This window comes from Pipra filicauda, unplaced genomic scaffold, assembly GCF_003945595.2.
Source record: "Pipra filicauda isolate LSUMZ 115617 unplaced genomic scaffold, ASM394559v2 scaffold176_size3548034_pilon, whole genome shotgun sequence".
Lineage (NCBI taxonomy): Eukaryota > Metazoa > Chordata > Aves > Passeriformes > Pipridae > Pipra > Pipra filicauda.
Genome location: NW_024104283.1, coordinates 2,623,340 through 2,648,070, shown reverse-complemented (window position 1 = coordinate 2,648,070; position 24,731 = coordinate 2,623,340). Strand labels below are relative to the sequence as shown.

Genomic DNA, 24,731 nt, shown 5'->3' with positions numbered 1-24,731 from the left:
CCTCCTTACCAGCAAGATGCATGGGATATGTGGGACATTTCCCCCTCTCATATGTGAAAAAAGTCCAAGAAAAAAGCTGGCTAAAGGCCAAAAGAACTATCAAGTTTCCCAGGCAGAACTCTTAAGAACGATGGAGATAGTTGCCTGATCTATAAGACTTCCACCGTAAATGTAATCAGTATTAATAAAAGTAGCAACATATTGGCAAGTCATTTCTGAAAGTTACAGATGCATGACCCAGGGGAACAAAACCATGAGCTGAGACAGCAGCCCTGTACTTCAGCTTGCCTGTATTCCTTCTTGGCAGTGCAACATACTTGTCTGCAGCCCTCCCAAGATGCTCTTTTCGGCTTGAATCACTATATTGCATTCTTCATCTAATGTCAGAGGAGAATAAATTGGGGGAACTCGAAATGCATGCTTTCCTTTTCTCCCAACGCTGCCTTTTCCCTAGCTCTGTCTGCTCAAGGGCCAGGGAGTCTCAGACTAGACTTGCTCTGACCAACACTTAAAGCAATTTCTGGTGAAACATGAAGTGGGGAAGAGAAGGACATGATTTGAGCTGATTAGCCCAGAAAGAAATCTCTTCCCATGTGGCTGCTGGAAAGTCAAGTCTAGACTCGCACCACACTGACACACACCCTCTATCCCTGTGTACAGCAAACTAGCTGACAACTAGCTTTGCAGTTTGCAACTCTCAAGCTGACAAGAGGGAATTATCCTCATAAAAATTCCCCCTGCAGGCTTCAATGCAGATGTGAGAAATTCCACAAAAGATTAACGAAGTGACCAACTGTGAGGGACAAAGGATTTTATCTGAAAGTTTCTAGGGGAATTCTGATTCTGGCCTTGTTGCAAACATTTAATCCCAGTTCATCAACTCCAACAGAATTGATTGAAACATTTCTTTTTGTTTTCCTCCAAAGACAACACCCAGTATATTGCTACAAGTTTATACACTTATTTTTATACTTTGCATATACATATTTTTAAATATATATCTTATGTTCTGCTGGAAGGTGACACACGGAAAAACACAGCACCAGTGACAGAGCCAAGCACTTTGTGTACTATGATTTAAATATTTTTCAGGCATTTGAGAAAGGTGTTTCTGATGTGAAAGCTAATATGTGTTCCTGTGAAAAGTTTCTCTATTTGCTCTATTCCTCCTCTCACCCCTGTTTCCCTGTACATATAAGCAGTTAATGCTCAGGGCACACTGTATCTACCCAAATTACTTCAGCCCCCTTTCTTGAAGCAGCACCTGGGGGACAGCATACACCAGAGCTCTACTCCCAGCTCATGATCAAACCTTCCCTATAAAAAGCACCCTGTTGGAAATTCACCCTCTGTGAGACAGCAGCAGCTCTTTCCCACCCACATCCTGAAGAACAGAGAAACGGGAACAGCCTCTTCTCTCCCTGCAAAGGAGATCAGTCATCGGGACATGTTGAACCAGCTCCTTCCTCTCTCTCCAGGCTCTACCATTTCCTATCTCAGTACACAGGTGCAAGGCTGGGCAAGGCCCAGTTACCACCCATACATTGCTTGTGAAAACAGCCTGTGGAGTTTTTCAGGCACATCTCAGGCTACTGAGATGGGAAAGTAAACAGAAACATGTAAACTTGTTGCAGTTACACACCAGCACAAACTGACAGTGGAAGGACCCTCTAGCTTAGCTTTAGAGTTGGTCTAAAAATGCCTAAGCTCCATGTTCACTCACAAGGGCCTACCTTGTGTAAGTACTCTATGAAAGACCAGAATTGTCTTGTAACCAGTCAAATAACCCAAAACCCACAAAAAACCCAATCCATTTCCTTTCCTCTAGACCATCTGGGATTCTTTGCTTCAGCTTCTATCCTGCTGTCAATTAAGACAATTACTCCTTTGCTATTGTTGATAATGGATGAGCAGTGATTGGATTTACAGTAAACAATATAATATAATTCAAAACTGTAATTAAAAGACTGATCAATGGGATACGATTTGCTACCTGTTTTTACTTCCATTATGAGCTCAAAAAGAGAGGAGACTAGGAACTGAAAATATTTTTTCTCCTGTTACCAACTTGCATTAGTTTTGAATGAACACTGCTAGAGAATGAGTTTATCTGGTACGACTGCAAATTAAAATACCAAATGGTAGGAAATATTTTATATGGACACTGCAAGATGGAAAAATTGCATAAAAATAAGCAGACTTTTTATAAAAAGATTTATTAAAAATAAGTTCTTTTAAGAGAAAAAGTGTGACATGTATATACATTAAATTGTCAAAACCTTCATGGGGCTTATAATACAAGCTATTCCAAACTGAACAAGAGACATTCACTCTTTTTTTTTCTAATATGTCATGCTTACTGGAACAAAACAACATATGGGAAACAAAACCCAAACACATAGCACCCAACCATTACAAGCAAAATCTTGAAAGTGAAGACTACTGGCAAAGGTGAAAGTCAGTCATCATCATGATTCTACAGACAGAAACTAAGACTATGTATGAATGCAGTCTTCAGTTGATAGAATTTACCTGACAAGTGATAGCTCCCAATTAGTTCTTCATTTCTACTCTGAATTAACAAATCTCAGTAAGTGGGTTTGTGCTTTATAAAGGCAGAAGTATTTTGGTGACAACAAAACGCCACCTAAAACCAGGTAAAGAAACACATCTTTTCCAGCTCTTGAAGTAGGTACCAAAGGTTTCTTCTTTTGGAAGAAAGTTAACAACTGCTGGTTTTCTCCTTTGACTCTCCACATCTCTTGACAGCCAGACCCACAAAAATAGTTTTTCTTAAAATTATTTTATTTTACAAAGTGTTTTTCACAAGCAGTGACAGGACAAACTAACATGTGATTCTGCATGCTTCAGATGACCTCAGCTCCTCATACCCAGATGCCATATTTAGAACTATATCCTTTCAGTTGAGTCTTCTGAAGATTTCTTGGATTTTAGTGCATATATACAGCAAGCTGAGAACTGCAGTATTACACACATCTACCCATCCTTACAGCAGAATTCATTCTAATCTCAGATGGGTGCAGGACTTGCATCTTTAGGTCTTTGTAGCCTCATCTTTAGTCCCATAGTTTAATAAGACCATCCCAGCCGCATGTGATGACTTTAGATGTTTCGTGTGGATGCCACACTGCACCAATACAGACTTTATCATGTGCTTTTAATCTGCTGTAGAGTTTTGTCGTCTTCCAGTCCCAGATGTTTAGTTTTCCATCTGCATCTCCAGATATCACATAGCTATATTAACAGAATTAAAAGTTGTATCATGCGCGAAGACAGCTTGTATTATAACACTATTACACTGAGCAACAGAAAGGAGCTTCCCCCAGTGAGCTTCCTGTCTGACAAACAAACCTACCAAAAAATTAGCATTCACGCTGCGCTCTAGAGTGCACAAGTCCTGCAGAAGGTGATTCATCAACTGTGAGGTAAATGTGCTAAGCAATGCAATTACACCATACACTGTGTTACTGGAACCAAAGAGAATACATCAGCAAAAGAGAAAGTGCCAGAAGTTCCTCTAAAATTTATACACACTTTTTCCACCAGTTTTGCTGAGGTTATTCTCCAGTTTTTATAGTAACTGATGTCTTACGTGCATATGGTAGTAAATGTATGGACATATTACTAAGTCAACAGGAAGAAAGAGATGGTTGTTTCAACAACTAATGAGGATAACTACACCAGACCTAGAAAACTGGGAAAACAGGTACTCTAGACAATGTTGTGGGAACAGACCCTGTGCTGCAGACCACGTGCAAAAGGAGCCAGATGTGAGTCAGACATGGAAGCCTCCTGTGCTTCCTGCCTCATCCAGGATGAGGCAAAACGAGGGGAGTCTCCGGACGGTTTAACAGTCATCTTCGGGGAATGGGGGATCTGGACTACACAGACTGTTCTCTAAATGTTCTTCAGAGCAATCCCCAAGCATAACTTAGTCCTATCATATGCTAAGAGTAAACTTTCTGTTCTACCGCTTGGCTAGGGAACTCTGAGGCTGAGCTAATAGCATGGCTGTGCATACATGAATGTTGCAGAGGATTCAAAAAGAAATTTAGTGTCAGTACCTGCAAGTTTTAAGACGAAGTTCATTTCCAGGTAAACTTACCTCATATCAGGTGAAAAGTCCACTTGACAAGCGTAGCCAGCTACCATGTGACCTTTGAAAATTTTCTTTTTGTTTAATCTGAATCTGTTCTGAGCTCCAAAAATCAGAATTTGATTATCCATTGACTGGCAAGCCAACCATTTCCCTATAAATGCAATAAGAAAAGGTGGTATAAGGGTGCTGCATCTGAAGAAAGAGACTTAACTAGAATGTTTTAAGAGATTTTTATAATTTTTCTTGCACAATCATTATGTAGCAGCTGATATTGCAACTGCCAAGAGTCAAAATTTTACATTTGACAAGATTTGGGATGCCTATTCCTACAAAATGCACTCAGGACTCTAGCAAAGCTCTGGCTGTTACAACAATGTGCTGCACCAGTCCTGCTGACATACTCTTAAGCTTTTAAGCTACAGAGTAAGGTTGCTGGTGCATACACTCAGGTAGCTCAGATCAGGGGGAAAACCCCCATCTAGCTGCAATTTATTTCATCACCTGTTTTGTGGGTACTCTAAGACAGTCATCTCTTATTTTCTTTATGGAAAAAACAAGTTTAAGGTAGACTCAGGAGTTTGAAAATACTTACAGTTTTGCAACTATTTAGTATTCACTGCTTTAATAGAATGCAATTAATAAAGATATTTCAGTAAAAGTAAACATGGAGGCTTTTCTAATCTTAACTCTATCTCATTTTCCATCTTGGCAGTGCATTAACTCCTGCCTGAGAATCCAATGAAGATGATATGCCACAGAACACCCTAGAATAGAGACTTCTGTCCTTAACTCTGCATGTTGTCACTGCCTTTATGGTGTTTTACCCAAACAATGACAACATAAAATGTGCTGACTTGACTATACATCTGATCACTCTTCCTGCTACTAGTTTGGAATTTGAGGATTTTCTTCAGCCTCCCAAAGAAAAAAATGACATGTGTACCCCAAGCATATTATTCTCCTCTTCCACTTTTAAAAAGGTTTGTTTCCTGCATTGCTCAGAAGAAATTAGAGTAGAGCAAGTTGTGCAATTTCAAAAATGGGTTGAAAAAGGCCAGCTTAGGAAGCTAACATTTTCAAATGCAGCTACCTCTTTCTCCAGAATCTTCCTTTTAATATTAGGAACCCACTCTGTTTGTTAAGAATAAAACATTTACACTGCAAAGCAAATACAATTTGATGCTGATAGCTGGCTGAAAACGTCAGGTGTGCAACAAGCTGATCAACCACTACTCAGCATAATGGGACTGTTAACTGCAAATCTGGCAACACTTTAATAATGGTGACACTGAAGCTATTTAAATTTGGCTAAAACAAATAACAGAAATTTGTCCTGTTAGAAGGCTTTTCAGTGATTACTTGAGCCCCTAAACCTTTCTCCTCCCTCAATATGATTCTAGTTGAAGAACATAAACCAGTGAAACATTAACATAAAGAAACATTGAGATAATTTGGGATTTCTTTTATGCAAGAGTTATTTGGCCTATATTCAGAACAGAAAGGAACAGGATCACGTACAGCATCAGTTTCTGCTTTAACAGTGGCACCACAAGGACTACTGAACTTGCTTAGTACTTTGCCACTATTGTCAGTTCCCACCATTCTTTCTCTTAATATTTCAAATACAGCAAAGAGCACGTGATAGCTGTATGAAAGGAAAGAGTCCTTTTGCCCTGTCTGGATGAAGATCTAATTTTAAATGGATAGTTACCCTGATATAAACACTCATTTTGACATATGTGTTCTTCTTAAGACTTTTAAATCAAAACTAGATGCAGTCCAACCTTGGAATAACTGCAGAGAGTGATTGGCAAGGGGGGTAGTGTAGGGTGACAGGGGGATGCAACACAATAACACTATAGAGATATAATCAGTAAGACATGCCTTAGTAAATTAGGCCTAAGAAGGCAGTAAAGTGTTAACCTACCATTTGGAGACAAAGTCACAGCTGGCATGGAATGCATGCTTGGTTCAGCAATGTACTTGAAGTCTACAGGAATGTCCCTGCAAAAGGAAGAAGTATGTGCTTTATGAAGACATGGAGAACATCCAAAGAGCTGCCTCAAGTCAGCTGATTTACTTAGTGACTGAACCCTGGAGAATATATCGTGGTGTCCAAAGGAAGAATATGCAAAAGATCAAAAATACTATGGATGTCCACCTAGAGAGCTCCAGTCACACCATAACCTCCGATAACGTGAATTTAACCCCATCAAATGACCCAGAGTCTATGCAGAATCATAATTCCAATTGTTAACACCCTGATCCTTTATTGCCTCCATTATAATTGCAGCTTGTACAGAATTCTTATATAAGTAGCAGGAATACTGCTATATGTATGCATATATCTTGCTGGAATATTTTACTGACTTTTGTTTTAACTAGAATATTTCTGCCTTTTTTTCCCCCTCTTTTTGCAAAGGAAAAGAAAACAGGAGTCTCTCTCATCTCTCTGACAATGCCCTTTTCCTCCTGATCTCCCCAAATGGGATGCCAACCAATTCCAAATGTTCACAGCTGAACTGAATGGTGAACTCCCTGGGCTCAATCGCATGTATGTTAAGAACAGACACTGTCCTGTACAAAGGCCTGGGGAAAAAACAAGTACAGTCTAATCCTTGCTCTGCAGAACTGTCATTTGGTTTTTACTATATAAATTGAATTACTAACGGTTTGTGCATATTCACAGTATTCCTCATATCCTACACTAGAAGACTGGCGAAGAGAGAAGGCGTGCACATGGCTTTCTCATTAAGCAAAAGAAACCTCCAGCAGAAAACAGATTCGATTAATGCATTCAGCAGAAAACACATGCAAAATGTTCTGTAGCAACATTAATTAATACAAAGGGGATGTTTATGACTTCATTGTCTAACTCACACAGCAGAGGGGAGCAGAGAGTGTGGGTGGCTGCCTCGTATGAGCTGCCTGAGCCTTGCTGAATGGCAACACGGTTGACACTAGCAAGGTAATTACAATCCTATTTTATTGTGGAGTAAGTTCTTTCCCATCATCTTGCATTAAACATGAATGTGGGCAGCAGGGTGAGAAGCTGCTCTGCTGTCAAGAAGTGACACAAATGCTCCTGTGTGTTAAACGTTAAAATCATTTACCCCTCAGCATAAGAAGGGCAACTCACTTAATACACTCCATGGATAAAAGCACGTGCTTTAGGCCAGGGATAACTGGCTTCCAAACAGGCAGACCTAAGACTACTGTTGGGCAGCAAACATGTAAAGAAGTAACAAAAAGTTCACATAATCTCTTGGGCTGACCAACACAACACCACAGGAAGTGCCACATGCCACATCCTACCCAAACGGTTTCAAACCCCAGTTGCAACAGGACACAAGGTTATTGCTGCAGTTAAGGCCAGGTCCTGATCAGCTCCCACCATCCAAAACTCCTGCAGACCACCAATCATCTGAAGTCCTCAATGCCAGGTAAAACCAATCCCACTGGAAGCCCTATTAAGCAAAGTTTCATCACAGAAGATGCATCTCTAATGCTGAATTGTACTGCAGTCAGAAATTTAAATGCAGCACAGGTTGCTCTGCCTTTCTTCTCCACACCAGCTCTGCTTTATTCTGATACCTACCAGACACACTTAGGACAGCTGCAGGATATGCTGCGTTAAACAATTAGGCAGAATAAAGAGAGACATTTATGTTTCACATTTACTTCCAAATTGCTAAATAAGTATTATCAGCCTGCTCTCTTAAAAAAACTGTTAAAAAATTATCAAGACAAATGCTATCGTGGTTGTCCAACCTCAAATCTCATGTGATATACTGTTTGGTGAATTTTTAAAATTTAAATACTTTCAAGTCCTTTCCCCACTTCATAGCATTTCAAAGGCTGATAAGTTTTAAATACCAAAAGTGGTATCTGCTAGCCAAGATGTAGAAGTGTTATATTCGGGGGTTCTGATACAACTTCTTCCTTAAGCAAGATAGAGAAAAATCTTTTTAATAAAAGAAGAAAGAAAAACAAACCAACTGAACTCCCCAGGTCTAACCCAATCCAGTTTTGGGACCTACACCTCATGAAGAGCTCTCTCAGGAGACTACAGTATCTTTACCAGGAATGATGGACAGAAGAGGCCTGCTGAGGGGCATAGCTTTATAGAGGTGACAAGCCTCCAAGCCTGTCAGCACAATAGCTGTTACCACTGTACAGTTCTTGATTTGCTGGTCGACTTGGAGGTAAAAGAAAATAAAAGCCTCCAAAGTCAACTGCCAAAATCATTTCACAGTTTATCCAAATAGGATCAGACACATATGAAGCAAAGACAAATAACACTGCATTTCTAGAAGAGAGAACATAGAATCCATACACACATATCCACGCCAACTTTAATATCTAATCACATGAAATGCAAAACTAGAAAAATTTTCAAGTACTCCTATTAATATTCCTGAATAAACTATTTAATCTGCAAGAGTCTATGCTATACTTGCAGTCTGAACTTTAGGCAACCAACTAACTGCAATTCAGTGCACAGCACAGTGAAATCTATGCATGGGATGAACTCCTGGGAAAAGGAGATTTAAGTTCTCAGAAGTTCCTCACTGTGATGAAGTCAGACATACCATCCCATTACCAGCTCTGGCCAAGTCAAAGTGTTTATAAAACACACTAAAAAATTCCTCTAGACAATTAAAACCAAGCAATTAGACCAGCTTTTAATTACTTGCTTTTAAGGCCATACTCAGGTCATAATTACTTCCACTTTGTTTCTGTAGGATACTGAAGAAATATTGTGCTGAAGAACATATGAAGAAAAGTGCCAATAAGTGCAGTAACCAAATCACCCAAAGTAGCAAATAATTTTCCTTATGAACTTAGGAAAAAAGGATTTGAGAAAGAATTTGCCATGGAAGTTTTCAAGCTCCAAAAGCTTTCTTAGTGAATGTATTAATTTAGTTTTTAGGTATTTAAAAAATCTGGATCTTGAAATTATAGAAATATGCCTACAGACCGATTAACATAGAACACGGCAGGTTGTGAGGAAAGGTTTTCAAGTCATGCCCAGAAAGATGGCATCACATTTACTCTTTATAAAACAAAAATCCCCAACAACTGCAATACAGAATACTGCCTACAGTTGAGTTCCCTATTATTTCAACAAGGGAGCTCTTTCTTCAGTGTACAAGCTCAGTACATATTTTTTTCTTCAGAAGAACAAAACTTCTGCTACTGGAACAATTGGGTTGCAATGTTCCCATGCCAGAATCTTTTTGCCTTTCCTGCTCTTCCCCACAGAGTGACTAAATCCACCCACTTCACTATTTATTTCAGCCATCAACACAAAGCTCACAAAACAAGGGCAATCCAATCTTAAGGAAATAGCAGATTTGTGCAAGCGAGATCATCCTCCCACTCACCAGAGAGAAGACATTCCTTAGCAGACATGGTATTGTAAAGATTTTTCTTTAAGGAGCTCAGTAAATGCATGGGTCTGCTTATGAAGTACTGAACAGAGGCTCTCTTGGAGTGGCATATGGTGACAGCATTTTATGTCTAGCCTAAGCCTGAGTTCCCAGACTTTGGTCATTCCCACTGCTGCTACTGGCAATGATAGCAGCTGATCACAGACATGCTGAGGATTTAGCTGCCTGCTTGGGTAACATTCCAATACCACAGATTGGAGTCTCTTGTCTAAATTGAAAAAAAAAAAAAAAAAAGCTGAGAAGGAACTGATTAGTCACAGAGCTGTTGAACTAGCGTTTGTATTATGCAACAGCTTTGCATGTGTGAACACCAAAAGGAAATGAACACCTAAAGATATGGGAGTGATTATTTCAAAATGAAATTTCAAATCCTAGAGAAATCTTAAACGTCCAAAATTGAAAATCCTAGTACCCAGAAACTTGTGGAAAACATTTCAGATAGGAGAGATCTGTTTTCTCCCCAGGTCAAATGTTAAAAACTGGAAGCCATTTAAAATATTTTTTTCTTGGACAGACTCTCACCTTTCTGTCATCCATTGTATTCATACTGTGAGTATCATTGATTTCCAAAAACACCCAAATTACCAGAAAACCAGAAATGAATCTACACTAAACTAGTTATTTCAAACATGGGCCAAATATATATAATACTATTCACATCCAAGTTCAAAGCATTCAAAACCAACACACACTAACTGTAACAAAGCAAACATTTCTTTAAAAGGTTAATTTAATGACTAATACACCCTTAGGGAAAGGAGAGAGAGCAGAGACCACTAATAGAGTGCAGCATGCCTCAGGCTGATACGGCTGTCTTATTTTTTCCTTGGGGAAGAGGAAATCTATGAAGTGTCTCAAGCATTAGCCATAACAGGGTTTTAAAACTCTTCCTCAGTTAGCTAGAACTCAGTACACTCCAGCGGCCTATGTGCTATGTATACCTTTAAAAATAAACTCTGTTCTCAGTTTGCTCATAATATACTTGAAGTTAAAATTGAAAATTTTAAACTTACCATTCCCAGACTCTTAAACTCTTGTCATCAGATGTACTCACAAACCTTCTATTTTCATCCACAAACACAATGGTGTTGACAGCTCCCAAATGCCTATCGTATTCTTGCACAATCTCACCACTTCGAATATCCCACTGCAAGTAAAAGAGTCAGAATAAGAATTTGTTTTTTTACTAAATACCAGAACTTTTAAAGAAATAAATACTCAGTAATAAATACCTGCACAATTTTCTTATCTGACATTCCTGCAACGAAGAGATTTTGTTTATCTTCATCAGGATTGAACTTGACACAATAAGGAACCTTCCTGTTTGTGAATCTTGAAATACATTGCCCTGCAACAGAAAGCCATTCATAGTGCATCAGGTTGGAAGTTCTATGGGCTGATTGGTTGTTTGCAAATATTGATAAAAAATACTTTACTAACAGTAGAAAATACTTGGTTTAAAGTCCTTGAGAAGATTAGAGGGTAGAATTTGCTCTGCTCTTTGATTAGACCTTCTTTCCCATTTGCACGCATACGCCGGCATAAACATGTGCACATACAAACTGTTCTGTAAGTTTACTACAGCTTTTGAAACAATATGACTGCTCAGTAACCTGGATGTCACCAGGACATATCAAGAAGATAAAGACTGGTCAGGATATCACATGCTGACCACTGTCTTTGCAAAGCATCACCTTCTTAGGATCAGATGTCTTCTGAACAAGAGATGCAAACTCAGGCAAGAATTCCTCAAGCCTAAGCTTAGAAAAAGCTGCAAAATAAAGCCCTGACCTCCCCTCATAGCTTCAGCCAAAAATAACCTGATTACACGTTATCCGTAACTTACAGGAGGAGCTCATTTTAATCCAAAAGTTCTATCTAAATAGCTGAGTTCAGACTCAAGACTGAAGAATCTGACTTACACCTTTTTGGCTATCATCTGTATAAGACTAGTGGCACTGCTAACCCAGAAAGCTAATGTCTTTTTCACACATGGGAACTTCCTGTCTTAGGAAGAGACTTCAGTTTAAAATAGTATTGACAAAATCTATCCTGTATTTTTTTAACTTCATAGAATCATAGAGTGGTTTGGGTTGGAGGGGACCTTAAAGATTATCTGGTTCCAACCCTGCTGCTATGGGCAGGGACACTTTAACTTAGGAAACCTAAGAAACTGTTTGTAGCAGAATGTTACAGCGCATCTGGAAGGCAGTTGTGTGAAAGCATCACACCTACCCTCCAACTTTCTATACCAGCAGCCCAGTTTCCTAGTCTTATTCTTCCTATTCCTATTCTTATTCAGGAAGTGGAAGATAAAGTGAGATAATTCTTCTAAATTAAGCATATTTAGGTCTAAAGAATAATTTTATCCCTGTAGATGTAAACATGCAATTAAATGATCTATCAAAATGTTGTCTTTTTTTCTGAAAATTGTTCTAGCATTACAAATAACTATCAAACTTCTCAAATGAAAATGTGTATAAAACACAGGTATATAGGTGGTGTCAACTGCACCATTACAGACCACAACAAAACATGAAGGGGAAACAAGACTATTCACCCTGTCATGAAAGGCTGAACACTGAGCTACAAGACAGTATTAAGGATATTTGGAAACAACCTGAATGATAATATATCTTTATATTCACTGTTAATTAACCATCGTGCCAAATAACAATGTTTACAAATACAAGCCTACCTGTTTCAGTGTCCCAGAGTTTAAGATAGCGGTCATATGCAGCACTAAGAAACTGAGTGCCTGCATTATTAAAACAGATGTCTCGAACAGCTTTACTGTGTCCTACAAAATAGAAAAAATGTGATGATAAACTTTCATCCATTCATGTTTAGAACTAATTTGTTGGGAGGGGGGGATTTAAACAAAAACTCTAGTTAAATGCTCCAGTCTAACAATGCAAAGAAAACAAGGAAATCATTTATTGAAGTTCTTCATGACAACTAGTAAAGAATTCAAGTGAAAAAAAAAATAACTCCTAAAGAACAATGTGAATAAAACCCCAAAACCCCTCACACCTCCAAAGCACTGGAGAAATGAAGACATTGCACAGAACCAACCACTGTGTGTCATAAATTGATACATAAGCAGAATTTCAGGAGAAATTTAAAACACTCTAACGAATGTCAACATTTAATGAAAAATAGGAGAGACAAACCCTACAGGAGACACATTTAAAGGAGAAACATTTGTAATTAGAAAACAGGTTAAAAATATGGGACATATTAGATCAGAAAATTAAAAATGCTTTCATCTGGTGGAAACCTTGCCACCCCTCAGGCTCAATACCTTCATCTGACCACTACATCAGACTTGTAAATCTCTTTAATTAAAATACTGGCACAGTAACTTAAATATAGCAAAATAACAGGTGAATCTGGTTGATAATAAGGACCTTTAGAGAAAAAGAATTTGACTGTTCAGTAAGAGCAGTCTATTGAGAGAGAATCTTTTTTGAGCCATCATCTTTGCCACATTCCTGTCATCAGAAATATTAGGGGAAAAAAGACTTCTTTATTGTTACTCAACATATATTCACTCAATGTTCTAGAAATGTTCCCATTTCAAAAAGAGAAGCAGCTGCTTTTGTTCTGCCTTCAAGGCTGCTAAGAAGTTTGTATTTCTCTCTCTCTCAACTATCTGCTTCAAAAAGCACCTGTTACATGAACAAAGACAGCACCTGAACCTAAAAAAAGTTTCCCATGCTTTTGCACTAGAAATTCAGCACAGAGGAAACGACCTATTTAAGGGGCGATCATCAGAGCATGAGATGCCCTCACAGTATAAATACAGAAAGCTGCTGTTTCCAGCATGAAGATGGGGCAATTTAATTTCACGATTTTGCCTTTGGAAAGGATCTTGCAAAAACTATTGATGATTGTCATACACTAATGTTTTGTTTTAAAGGCTGTAAGATGTTACACATCAACATCGGACTGCTTGGAATAATGACAAGATTTTGTTAAAAACTTGCATCTTTTTCAATTCTTACTGCCAAGATCATTCCAAATACCATTTGCCTTGAATGTGTACGAGTCCTCTCTATGATAAATTATTAAGTTAACCTAAATCATATTCTTCCATGAAGTTGTTTTAAATATAAACCAGTTTAAAAGAAAAACTATTACCAATAAACGTTCGTAGACATCTTCGATCACCATATACTTCCCATAGCTTGGAAAAAGAGATGGAGAGAAAATATGTCAATTGTTAAACAATAACGATGCTGAAATTAAGTGCAAACATATATGGCAACATCTTTTAAGAAATTAATCACAAACATATGACATCTATTGATTAGTCACAACTATCTATCCAGAAATTCACAAGAATGCTCCCACCTTCCTATTAGCAAACCCCCCTTAAAATCCCATACAATATTCCAACTTTAAAGACTTAAGGTTTTGCTACTGAAAAATCCCAACAACATCAGCTTTCTAATACGGTATATGCTGGACTAAAGTGAGATTAGTTCAAAAGCACAAATGCTTCAGTAAAACACTTCAGCAGAAACCTACTGTTAGTTATAAAACTAGGCTTCACAGAAAATGAATTAATATAACAACAAAGGCAATACCCTGAGGTACTTGTGACCTTCTAAATGCTATTACTAAACCATTAACACTGTTCTAACAGCCACAGCCTTATGTACTATTTCTATTTTTGTTCCAATGAAATTGTAATTTAAAAATCAAATGAGAAAAATAAAAGTAACAAAGACAAAAGGTATTTGTTAGAAATACCAAATGTTTTTGTATCCTAAAATGCACTGTCTGTATTCAGAAAAATAACTCACCTTAATTTTGCAATCCATAGAGCAAGACAACAGTATATGCCCGGACAGAGGAAACAATCTAACTGCACTGACACCCTGTAAATAAGAACATAATTAAACAGATACTTCCTCAGTTCATTTGCTCTCTTTTCCAAGCAAAAAGCTAAAACTTATCTTCATAAAATATACAGATACTGTATCCTGAAAAGAAAACCTATCCACATTCCATTTTAGAACAGTGATGCATTTTGAACAATTGTTATTGGCAACAAATTGATTCACTTTAACAGCTGTATATGTAGCCTCCTTCAATATTCACACCTTTACTGCGGTAAACACAGGAAATAAATACAAACTTAGGGTTCGGGTGGCTGTTTCTGTGTAACAAGCCTTTATAAGTGGGGCAGGTGAGGAACGTTTCCACAAAAAAAGTTTTTTGGCCAGCTCAATTTCTTACATATACTATCAGTGGCTTCTACCTATTGAACTCAGATTCCCTGAGCACAGCCTCTTCCCATCTGTCTGTATTTCAGGTACTCTTTTCAGAGGAAGTCTAAGGAACCCCCAAGTACTCATGGCTTGATGCCCCTCCTTTTCATTTCCTATCAATTACTTTATTCATATGCCATCCAGTTCCACCCTCCCACCCCTGACTGGAGTTGGGTACTTTATCCTCCCTATTACTGTCTACTTATATCCTCCAGGTTTTCTAAAATTGTCCACCTATCTTTCTTTTGCTTCTCTCATCGATTTCATTATTCATCTTGTTTGAAGGAAAAAGCTATTTTGTGCATCAGTCTGTTGTAATAGGATAATAGGCAGAGGAGTGACTAGAGCTTTGGGGAGGAGATGTTATTCTGGAAAGCCCTGATAGTTGCAGCTCTAAACTCACTGATGCCGCAATAAGTAAAGCAGATCTCAGATCTGTGACAACTAAAAAAGGGTAAAAGCTAAAAACATTTTCTGTGTCCTCCTTTCTTCTGGCTTTCAAGTATTATGGTGCTCTCTGTTGCAGTGCAGCATATTCCCCTCAAGCAATACTGAAAATTAGTGACAAAAGAAGCAGCAAATTGAGTATAAGCTTTACAAACCTGATCAGTGAAACACTCTTTTAATACCAAAAGTATGTATACAATTACAATCTCTTGCACAAGAAGAAACTGTGGATATTAAGTAGTATCAAAGAAAACTCTTAACAAGACACACGTCTCAAAGGTAATAGCTGATGCATCATAATAAAAAAACCCATGTAATTTTTTATAAGTTGGATACGAAATAGCCCTTAAGTACTTTTACTATTAAAAAAACACAACCCCCCCAAATTCTCATGAATCTCTAGATTTAGCTTTATTGTTATTCACATGGTAGTTCAGGAAATAACTCCAAATCCCACAGAACTCACTGGATAATACTCTTCCCCTTAAGGGAAAACCACTACGTTGACAGAAAAGCATATGCAGCTAGACAACTGCATTTGAGCAGCCAAACACCTTGTGTGAGCATGCAATGCATATGTAATGCAATTACATGCATAATGTGGTAAAGATGAAAAAACTCTTTCCTTCTACTGAAGCTTCAGTTTTATAGAAATTACTAGCTGCAGACACAAAATTAAGTGGGTTTTTATGATGTATGCTCACAGACATTCCTACCTTTGTATGTCCCGACCACACATGGATTTGTTTCTTTGGAAGATAGCACTTCTCAGGTGGCACTGTAGAACGAAGATTAACTCCAACATCTTGTGGGACATGAAGATAAGATCTCCCCTGATAGTCATACATTTCCTTAACTGAAAAGACAAACACAGAATTCTGAGAATCCAAGAACCTATATATTAAGAGGTTATAATCTTTGGAAGGCTGAATAACACACACAATTAAACTTTTTCTCAACACAGCTGCTCTGCTGTGAAGTGGAGAGAGAGGTGAGAGGCAGCGGTAAGAAAAACCCACTTCAGAGGATACAGACATGGAATCTTATTTGACATCAGTTAAGATCAAATTAAGTCACTTCAGCAAAGTCTGCTTGGAATCTGATAATCTGAACATTAAGACAATTGCTCGTACACATCTCACTCATCATTAAATGGCATGAGAGTTCCCCCGACCCAACAAGGGCTTGCTTACACTAACTCTACATAGATTAGAATGTGGAACTCTAACCCTGGCATTTGTTTGCAACTCTCATACTGGCCAGCTCTGCGCTGTGTCAGTCATGACAACAGAATTGCAAATCAAGGAAAAAAAGATTCATTTGGCCAGCATTAACCAATATTGGTCAGCAATAGCCAACAACTGCTCTTGAACTAGATTTAAGAAGTGATTGGACAGTCAGACATACAGGGATGGACTGTGCATGGAAATGGTTATTTCAGAGCAGGCATGCTGCATAGCCATGACATTAAGCTGTGCACTGATTAAATTAATTTCTCAGTTTGGAATGTTGCTATGGCAGTTTCGGTTGTACAAGTGACCTCCTGCACAGTGTCCACGTTTACATTGTGTCGTGTTTATATTTACATTAGATGTCTATGAAATGGTATATTTCTGGAACGTTTGTGTGTGAGAAAATTAAAGTTTATATTGCAAGGTCTTTCACTGTGAAACTTCAGGTACGGAGTGTGAGAAGTCGGATACAAGATAATTACTCTATAGGAAGCTCAATGGCTAAAATTTCATGTTTGTTATGCGCAACACTGTTCAGTAAATATTCTCACGATCTGCTACGATCTACTATGATCTATATAAACAGAATGAGTACTGATGTCAGCAATGCTGATCTCACAGCCACCACTTCTTCTTTAACACTCGTAAGAAGGGATGCTCACAGCTTGTGCGTGTGAGCCGGGCTGTAGGAATGGGTAAGCAAAGAGAGACTCTGTTTACCTAACTATCTGCACCAAGCAATATGAGGCAGGGCTGTTTTGTATGGAGTTGAAGTAACAGTTTCAAAAAATTACTTTATTTTACTTATTTACCAAACCATTTTCTTTGAAGGTACCACATACTATAGGCTTCCATAGAGTAATTAATTGACAGCAAGTATACTTACATTAACAATTGAGGAAGTATAAAGTCCAAGTGATTTTCTAAGTTGTGTATAAGCCATAACTCAAAGCACTATATGCTAATGAGAATGCTGACACATAAAACTACAGTAATTTTGAAGCTGAAACTAAGCCAAACTCATAACTTAAATATGTTTGCTCTGTAAAATAGGAAAGGGATATATGCATCTAGTAACATTAAAAATAAATAAATAAAGCCAGAACCCTGAAAAACAACATATCCATGCTGCTCTTCACAGTATGAAGTGGAATTAGTCCAAGTTTATTTCTTTTCCTGTCCTTTATGCTTATGCCCGTGAGTGCTATTATCTCCAATACGGACACATCAAGGTGCCTCAGCAAAACTGAGGCTGTCTGCCATCCTTACTAATTAACACAGCAGGCAAGAAAACACAGCGAGCTAGAAAATGAGTACAGGCAGGAAGATGCCATTACCATGTAATATAGTCTTCTCCTCTCCAGGTTTATCATCTTCTAGTTTTCCTCTCTTCTGCCTCTTAGCTGTTATTTCATCCAACTCCTTCTGCTCTTCCTGGAAAAAATAAAACATGATCTTTTTAAAAGACAGCATTCAGAATCACATAGCAAAATCTAGAACTGTAGTGCTGTTTACTCACTGCTAGGAACACATTTGTTTGCTAAATGAGATTAGAAATATTTCTAAGCATCAAGAAAGAGAATACCTTTATCAAAACAATAGCTTAAAAAGCTATGTACACTGAAAAGAATCATCATCTTTTTATTCACAGACTACAGCTAAATACTGACTGAACAAGAACTATGTCTGTTGGTTGGAGGGTTCAGGGGAGGGTGTATTATTGGGGTTTTTTGTTTGGCTGGTTTTTTCTTTTTTTTAAAAAGTTTTACTTTTTTTTTCAAGCTGCTTCTGTGTATAAACACCTTTTAATCAGACTCCACATACTACACACAGATACAACAAATATTATTTCCAATCAGTCTTGCAAATAATAGAATGAAGAATATTTGGAATACCTTATTTAGACATATCACCTTAAATGTTCCTATCACCTGAAAGGCATAGCATGGATTTTCTGCTTGGACAAACTACTAGTGCAGATGGATCTCTGTTAAAACCACTGCAATTTCGTACTAAAAATTTGTGCCTATTGTGTTAAAGCAATACTTACTTCTGATGGTTTGGCTACTTCTTTTTCATCGACATACTTTGCCCATGGTCCCAGAAAACCATCAATATTAGATGCATCATTCTCCTTGAATTTCTTTCTTTTCTCAATTTTCCTCTGTCCTGTTTCGAACACTGTTAAACCTGGAGAAGGAAACAATACACTGCCTAACTGCTAACACAAAATACAACATCACAGGTCACACTACAGTAATTTTAAAAGAAAAAGCCACCACCATCTCTCCTTTCAATACAAACAGCAAAACAGAAAAAACATTTGAGCAAAAGGGGCCAAATCATTGCCCACTTTTCCAGCTATGGACACCGCTAACGATGCACAGTAACAGAGGAACCACTTTAACTGCATGTCATTGTTTCTTAGCGTATTTAACCATGCATGTACCCATTAATTTTTAACAATAAGTCTACAGACTGTAAGAATACATCCGTTTTCCTACTTTCATTAGTGCAGTTTTTGACAGTAGAGTCCACAAGTGGCTTCTAATCACCCTCAATCCTCACGCTTTCAAAAAACCCCTACCCCAAAATGAAAATGAGACAAGTCTCCCCAAACCTCAACCAAAACTGCATTTTGATTTAGTAAAAATTCATAGAATCATAGAATGGTTTGGGTTGGAAGTGACCTTTAAAAGTCACCTAATTCAACCACCTTACAATGAGCAGGGACATCTTCAATTAGATCAGGTTGCTCATAGCCCCATCCAACCTGGCCTTGAATGTTTCCACAGATGGGGCATCCACCACCTCTCTGGGCAAACTGTTTCCCCACTTTCATTGCAAAAAAATTTCTTCCTTATAACTAGTCTGAATCTACCCTCTTTTAGCTTAAGATCATTACCCTTGTCCTGTTGCTGCAGGCCCTTTTAAAAAGTATGTCGCTATTGACAGTCACCTGACTCCAAACATTTTCCTGTTCTTTCATATAAACGTCAGCTTTTCACAAATGTTGTGCTCTCAGAATTTCATTTGTCAAAGCCATTAAACAATTTAGATATGGCAGAAAAAGTAAACTTTAAGTCATTAATATCTTTTAAGTTTTTCAAAAGGTTGTATATACAACTATGTGCAATTTTCAAACGATGTCTTTCTAGAGCAGCAGTAATACTCATTTAGTGCAAAAGAGACAAAAAGAGCTTGAGGTAAACAAGGGCAAAATAGGCAATGTAAAAACTGAAGCAGTGATCATATGAAGAAATCGTACATTAATCAAGAGTTTTCCTAAAATGAATTACTAAATTCCATTATGAAAAGGTTAATTTTTAATTTTTTTATATGATTTAATCTTAGTAGTTTCTTTCTTTGGAAGGAAAGAGTGAAATAACCTTGGATATATTCCGAGGAAAAGGACATAGAAATAAAGAACCTTTGTATATATTATATGTGAACAGGATGTTTGAAAAAGATATGCAAGGGAAAGCATAACCATGAAGTTTACACAGCTACAGTCTTCCAAGTCAAACAAGTCACTTAAAATGTTAAAATATCTTGTATCAAAGTATTAATTACAAACCCCATGCTTCTGGTATCAATCTTCCCAGTGGCATGCCATGCCTTTACTCTTTGGCAACCTTCCAATGGTTTTTCTTTTCCAAATAACCCAAAGAGCTTAACTCCACTAAGCAGAGATAATATGCAGCTCCCAACAGGAGTGCTAAAGGTTGCAGACAGAGTGATCACTTTGCTCCTGAGTAGCACAGTTATGGTGATTAGCCCAACATACAGGTATCCTAATGCAAGACACATGACACCTTAGCCAGGACAGAATTTAAGAGGACCAAAAAGCTGATTCAAATATACAGATAAATTCTATTTGTGCAACTACACATTGCAAATCCTATTTGAAATTTGTCAAGACAGGCTGAAATGTTTGCTGCTTCAAGAAAACTAAACACTCCAGTATCTCTCTATCCTCTTTCCATTGCAACACATCTTTCTTTATTGTATCTTTGGACACGGGTACGTCTCCCATAGTTCTTTCCTTTGCTAATACCTATTCCATTTCTTAGTAAAGAAGAAATGAAAACAGTGATCAGCTACAAGTCATTTATATGAGATTCTGGATTAATTACCTTGATTTTTTTCAGCTTCTTCTACAGAACCAATATACTTGGTAGCAACTTCAGGGTTATCTATGGAGGGATCTAATGCATAACCTAGAACAAGAGGGAAAAAAAAATACTGTTATTTCAAGCTTTTCAGTTTAGTATGACTTTCATTACTCTGCCCCCCTGCAAATATTTCCCCGTCGACTCTGAATGAGCTTGGTATGAGGAAGAATTGATACTTTGGAATCCCATTCATTTTTCACTGGGCCTGAGTATAAACATTACTATGAAGTAGTACCTTGAAGCCCTTGAGTACATATTGCTATCAGAAAGCTTATATTTGCACAATATTGAGAAACAAATAAATATAATAGGCAATGGTTAAAATGAGATACGAAGTGAGGGTAGTCACAAGAAACAAAGTCACAGAATCCTTCTGGTGGGAAGGGACCTCAGGAGGCCCCTGCAGGGCCCAACACCCTGCTCCAAAAGCAAGGTCATCACTGAATTCAGACCAGTTTGCTGTACAAACATTAGACTTTGAAGTGCCATAGCAACCTCTTCTTGTTGTAACATGGCATAAGGAAAAGATGGCTCCAAATCTTGTGTTAGTGACATAAGATGTTAAACAGATTCTGCTTTAGTTCAGGGCACTGTTCCTTGGTTTGCAAAGCCAGTGAGTCACATGGAAACCAGCCTGTGGCTGCTGCACGCAGACAACCCTCCAGCTTCAGCAGCAGCCTCTGGCCCTGAAGCCCTCTGCCCTGCTCACCACCTCTGCAGGGTCAAATGGAGTGCTACTCATCTCTGGCAGTCCTGGCGATGGCAGCAGCTGGAAGGAAGAGGACAGAGATGGGGAAAAAATAAAAGCAAATGAAGTTTTCCAGGGCTTTGGGCGTATTCTGTCTCCACCAGCAAAAATTTAGTCCTCCTCCTGCCAGCGTTGTGAAAGCTTGTTCCTTCAACTTGAAAGCAGTTGCTTTACCTAATGTGGATGGTACTAGAAGCAGTAGTAATGCCCTTTAATTTTTAAAAGAATTAAGTATTCACATCTCCATTTCCTGATTCCAGCTATTGAGTCTCAATAAAAAAAAAACAAAACCAAAACCAACAAAAACCCCCCAAAAAACTCCAACCAAAACAAAATCTGCTGCATTTACAGTTATAAATAATTTATAAAATGTACCAGCATTTCATATATATTCAGGATATTTACAATTTTTGAAACTGAGGTTGTCATTTTAATACACATCTTATATTTTTTCTCCATTTCTCCTGAAGTGGATAGCATGATCTTACGAGAATAAGATAGACAAATAAATTCATCTGGTTTCCAAGGAACAGGTGCATTGAACAGTTACTGACCACTGTGGCTTTTTTTTTGGGAAAGACTGCACCCTGGTGGACGTAACACTAATTTTTATTAAATATTAAAGTGACAAAATGTCCCTTGAGGACCCAATGAGAATTTCTCTGTATCAGGGAGGGGGAAAAAAAAGCAATAAAGATATTAAACCACTGGCAAACACAAAACCAATGAAATCCAACAGCATACAATCCAATTCCTGTATTTTTCTTGATTCACAGAGAGAATCAAGAACAGTGGAAGATTAGCCAGTCCACCCCAGAGACCAATGGCCCACAAAACCACTTGGGTGCATACAAAGTGACAACCTATCAATACCATCCCAACAGCCAAAGGAGATTGTCTCCCCAAACATTTCTCAGAAAGACTACTGTCCCAGAGGATGGCCCAGTTAATTTCTTTTTTAGATGCTAGGAAAAAAAACATATGATGGAAATTAGTAGAAGAGGTATTCCCATCCAAATGGAGCAATCTACCTGTTGACCAGCTCTCGAGTTTCAAACCTGGTAAGAGCCAGCCACAGAACACTATATGCCCAGATGTTCAATGAATATGACGTAGGGAGAGAAACATATACCAATGCCCTCTTAGGAAGTATACATTCTCTCTTTGTTCTAGACTCTTATTAGGATTTATTTCTATGGGTAACCAAACTGAGCAGACACTGAAATTAAGACTTTCACTAAGCCACTATTCCAATGAGTTCTCTTCCAAGCTATAAGGTTTCTATTAACAGTGGAGAGATATTACTTTGGATTTATGTCAAAATCAATACAGTGGTTTACTTGTCCTCCAACTGTATTGATGCTGTCTCTGGGACTCTATTTGCTTGGTACTTGTAAAAGAGGGACAGTATTCCAATGAATAGGGCCCCTGGGCCAAGCACAGCTTCCCGTGGAAGCGGAGACTCCTTATAGCTGAGTTGAATTTGGTCCAGCATCATTCTCATAGAAAAGCTCTGAACAATTTCTACTTTCTAGTGAATGTGTGAAAGAGAATCTTTTCTTTCTGGCTGGGACTCCTGAACGCAGCTGCAAAAGACAGCTTGCTTTTATCCTACTCAGCTGGTATCCCACATAATGTGCCCTGACTTCTATCTCTCCTTCAGTTTTATTTAGGAGGCAGTTATTTCATGCAACATTTTAGCAATGAAAGGTACAATTCCACCTACATCCATAATTTCAACGCACCTGAAATGGTTGGTTAAATAATCAGACTTTGATGTGCATTCCAGAAAGACAGCTAATTAAAGCATGTTTACACTGTACTGTGCAATGCAGCATACAGAGACCCAAGGTAGTTCAGGTGTGTGGAAAAATACAGCTGGACTAACCCACTCTGACTGCACTGGCACCTCTGCAGAATCGAAGTAATCAGAGAATAACGTGCCTATAATTGTAAGAGGTAATAGTGACTGTAGGTGTTGCATGCAACATGAGTAGCTGGGGAAAAAAAAAATAAAAAAAAAATCACAGTGTTATTTCCAAGTCAGTCATCTTAAGCTCTTAAAATATCAGTGTTAGTGATGAAGTAATCCTGTTATAACCAAGTTACTGAGTGCTCATAAAGAGCTTGGAGATTCACGGACAAAGGCTGTTTCTTATTAAAAAGGACATTAATGTCTTGTGAAGAAGAGATTTTAAAATACTAAATGCTGCATGAATGAAGCAGTCCACTTCTAGGATGATCACTGATGCTGAAATAGCTATGAAATGACTTTACTAACATATTCACGAACAGTTGGTGTCCTGCGTGTAAAAAATAACCTCTATTTCTGCTTCTGAAAATGTATATATGCTAATATAATTAAGGAGAGTATAGTGACTTTTTTAAACTACGCTCAAAAGAGAATTTTGAAGAAAAGAGACTGCTTCTGTTGAGAGCACAGATACAGAAGAATAAACAAGTGCTTGTATTTTAGGACTCCCTAGTCTTTTCTGCCATGCTCCAAGGACTACATCATTGGGAAAATAATGCTAGTTAAGCTTTTGGCATTTAACATTATAATGGCTTGTGAAGAGGAATTTGTTTTTAGAGAAAGATAGCCTTCTCTTAATGGCAGAAATTAAACTAAGTTACATCAATGGAATCAAAATGGGGTAGATTACCTATGACTGCAGACGCAAAACTAGTTACCAATTAAAAAAAGTCAGGACTCCCTCAGACCAATTATTAATGGCTTTCCATTAAACTGGGAGAGGATCTTATACGGAATCTTATACAGGATATAAAATGGTCTACCTGGACTATTTTACTCAATATTTCTATGGATTATGCCATTGGCATACTCCCTTGAGGTAGCTGTAGAAAGCAATGAGGTCTTCCCCGCAGCCTAGATCTCCTTTTCTCCAGGCTACACAATCCCAGCTCCCTCAGCCACTGCAGATCTTAACCATAATGTGGAAAACATCTTCAGTGCCTGTGCCAATTTTACTTCCTCAAACTCCTGGAATGAAGGGAACCTTACTGACATGGGTAGGTCTCATCTACACTAAAAACCTATTGGTACTAAGAAGGTTCAGAGTGCTTTTTGATAAAATATTTGAGGATAGCAAATACTTCAAGAAAAATAAGCAATTTGCAATGATACACAATCTTTAGAAAACAATATCATCAAGGAAAAGGTAGCACACAAATCTGAAACCTCAGATAATAGGGATAGTAATAAGCACAGAATCCTATTTAAACTGAGGGCAGGGAAATGGAAAACCCAAGCATGCAT

At 38.0% G+C, this 24,731-nt stretch overlaps 1 protein-coding gene across 1 annotated transcript in view; it reads right to left on the bottom strand.

Moving 5' to 3' along the window:
• Positions 1–2,197: 2,197 nt before the first annotated feature.
• The window catches only part of CDC40 (cell division cycle 40), a 39,344-nt gene continuing 16,810 nt past the window's right edge, over positions 2,198–24,731 (bottom strand). Inside the window, exons 4-15 of the mRNA XM_027747906.2 lie at positions 20,668–20,751; positions 18,582–18,721; positions 17,869–17,965; positions 16,016–16,155; positions 14,385–14,459; positions 13,717–13,762; positions 12,272–12,373; positions 10,806–10,921; positions 10,587–10,720; positions 6,048–6,124; positions 4,127–4,271; positions 2,198–3,255 (exon numbers count right to left, since the gene is read on the bottom strand). Coding sequence (XP_027603707.1) covers positions 3,078–3,255; positions 4,127–4,271; positions 6,048–6,124; positions 10,587–10,720; positions 10,806–10,921; positions 12,272–12,373; positions 13,717–13,762; positions 14,385–14,459; positions 16,016–16,155; positions 17,869–17,965; positions 18,582–18,721; positions 20,668–20,751 — 1,334 coding nt within the window. The 3' untranslated portion in view covers positions 2,198–3,077. The remainder of the gene's footprint in view (positions 3,256–4,126; positions 4,272–6,047; positions 6,125–10,586; positions 10,721–10,805; positions 10,922–12,271; positions 12,374–13,716; positions 13,763–14,384; positions 14,460–16,015; positions 16,156–17,868; positions 17,966–18,581; positions 18,722–20,667; positions 20,752–24,731) is intronic.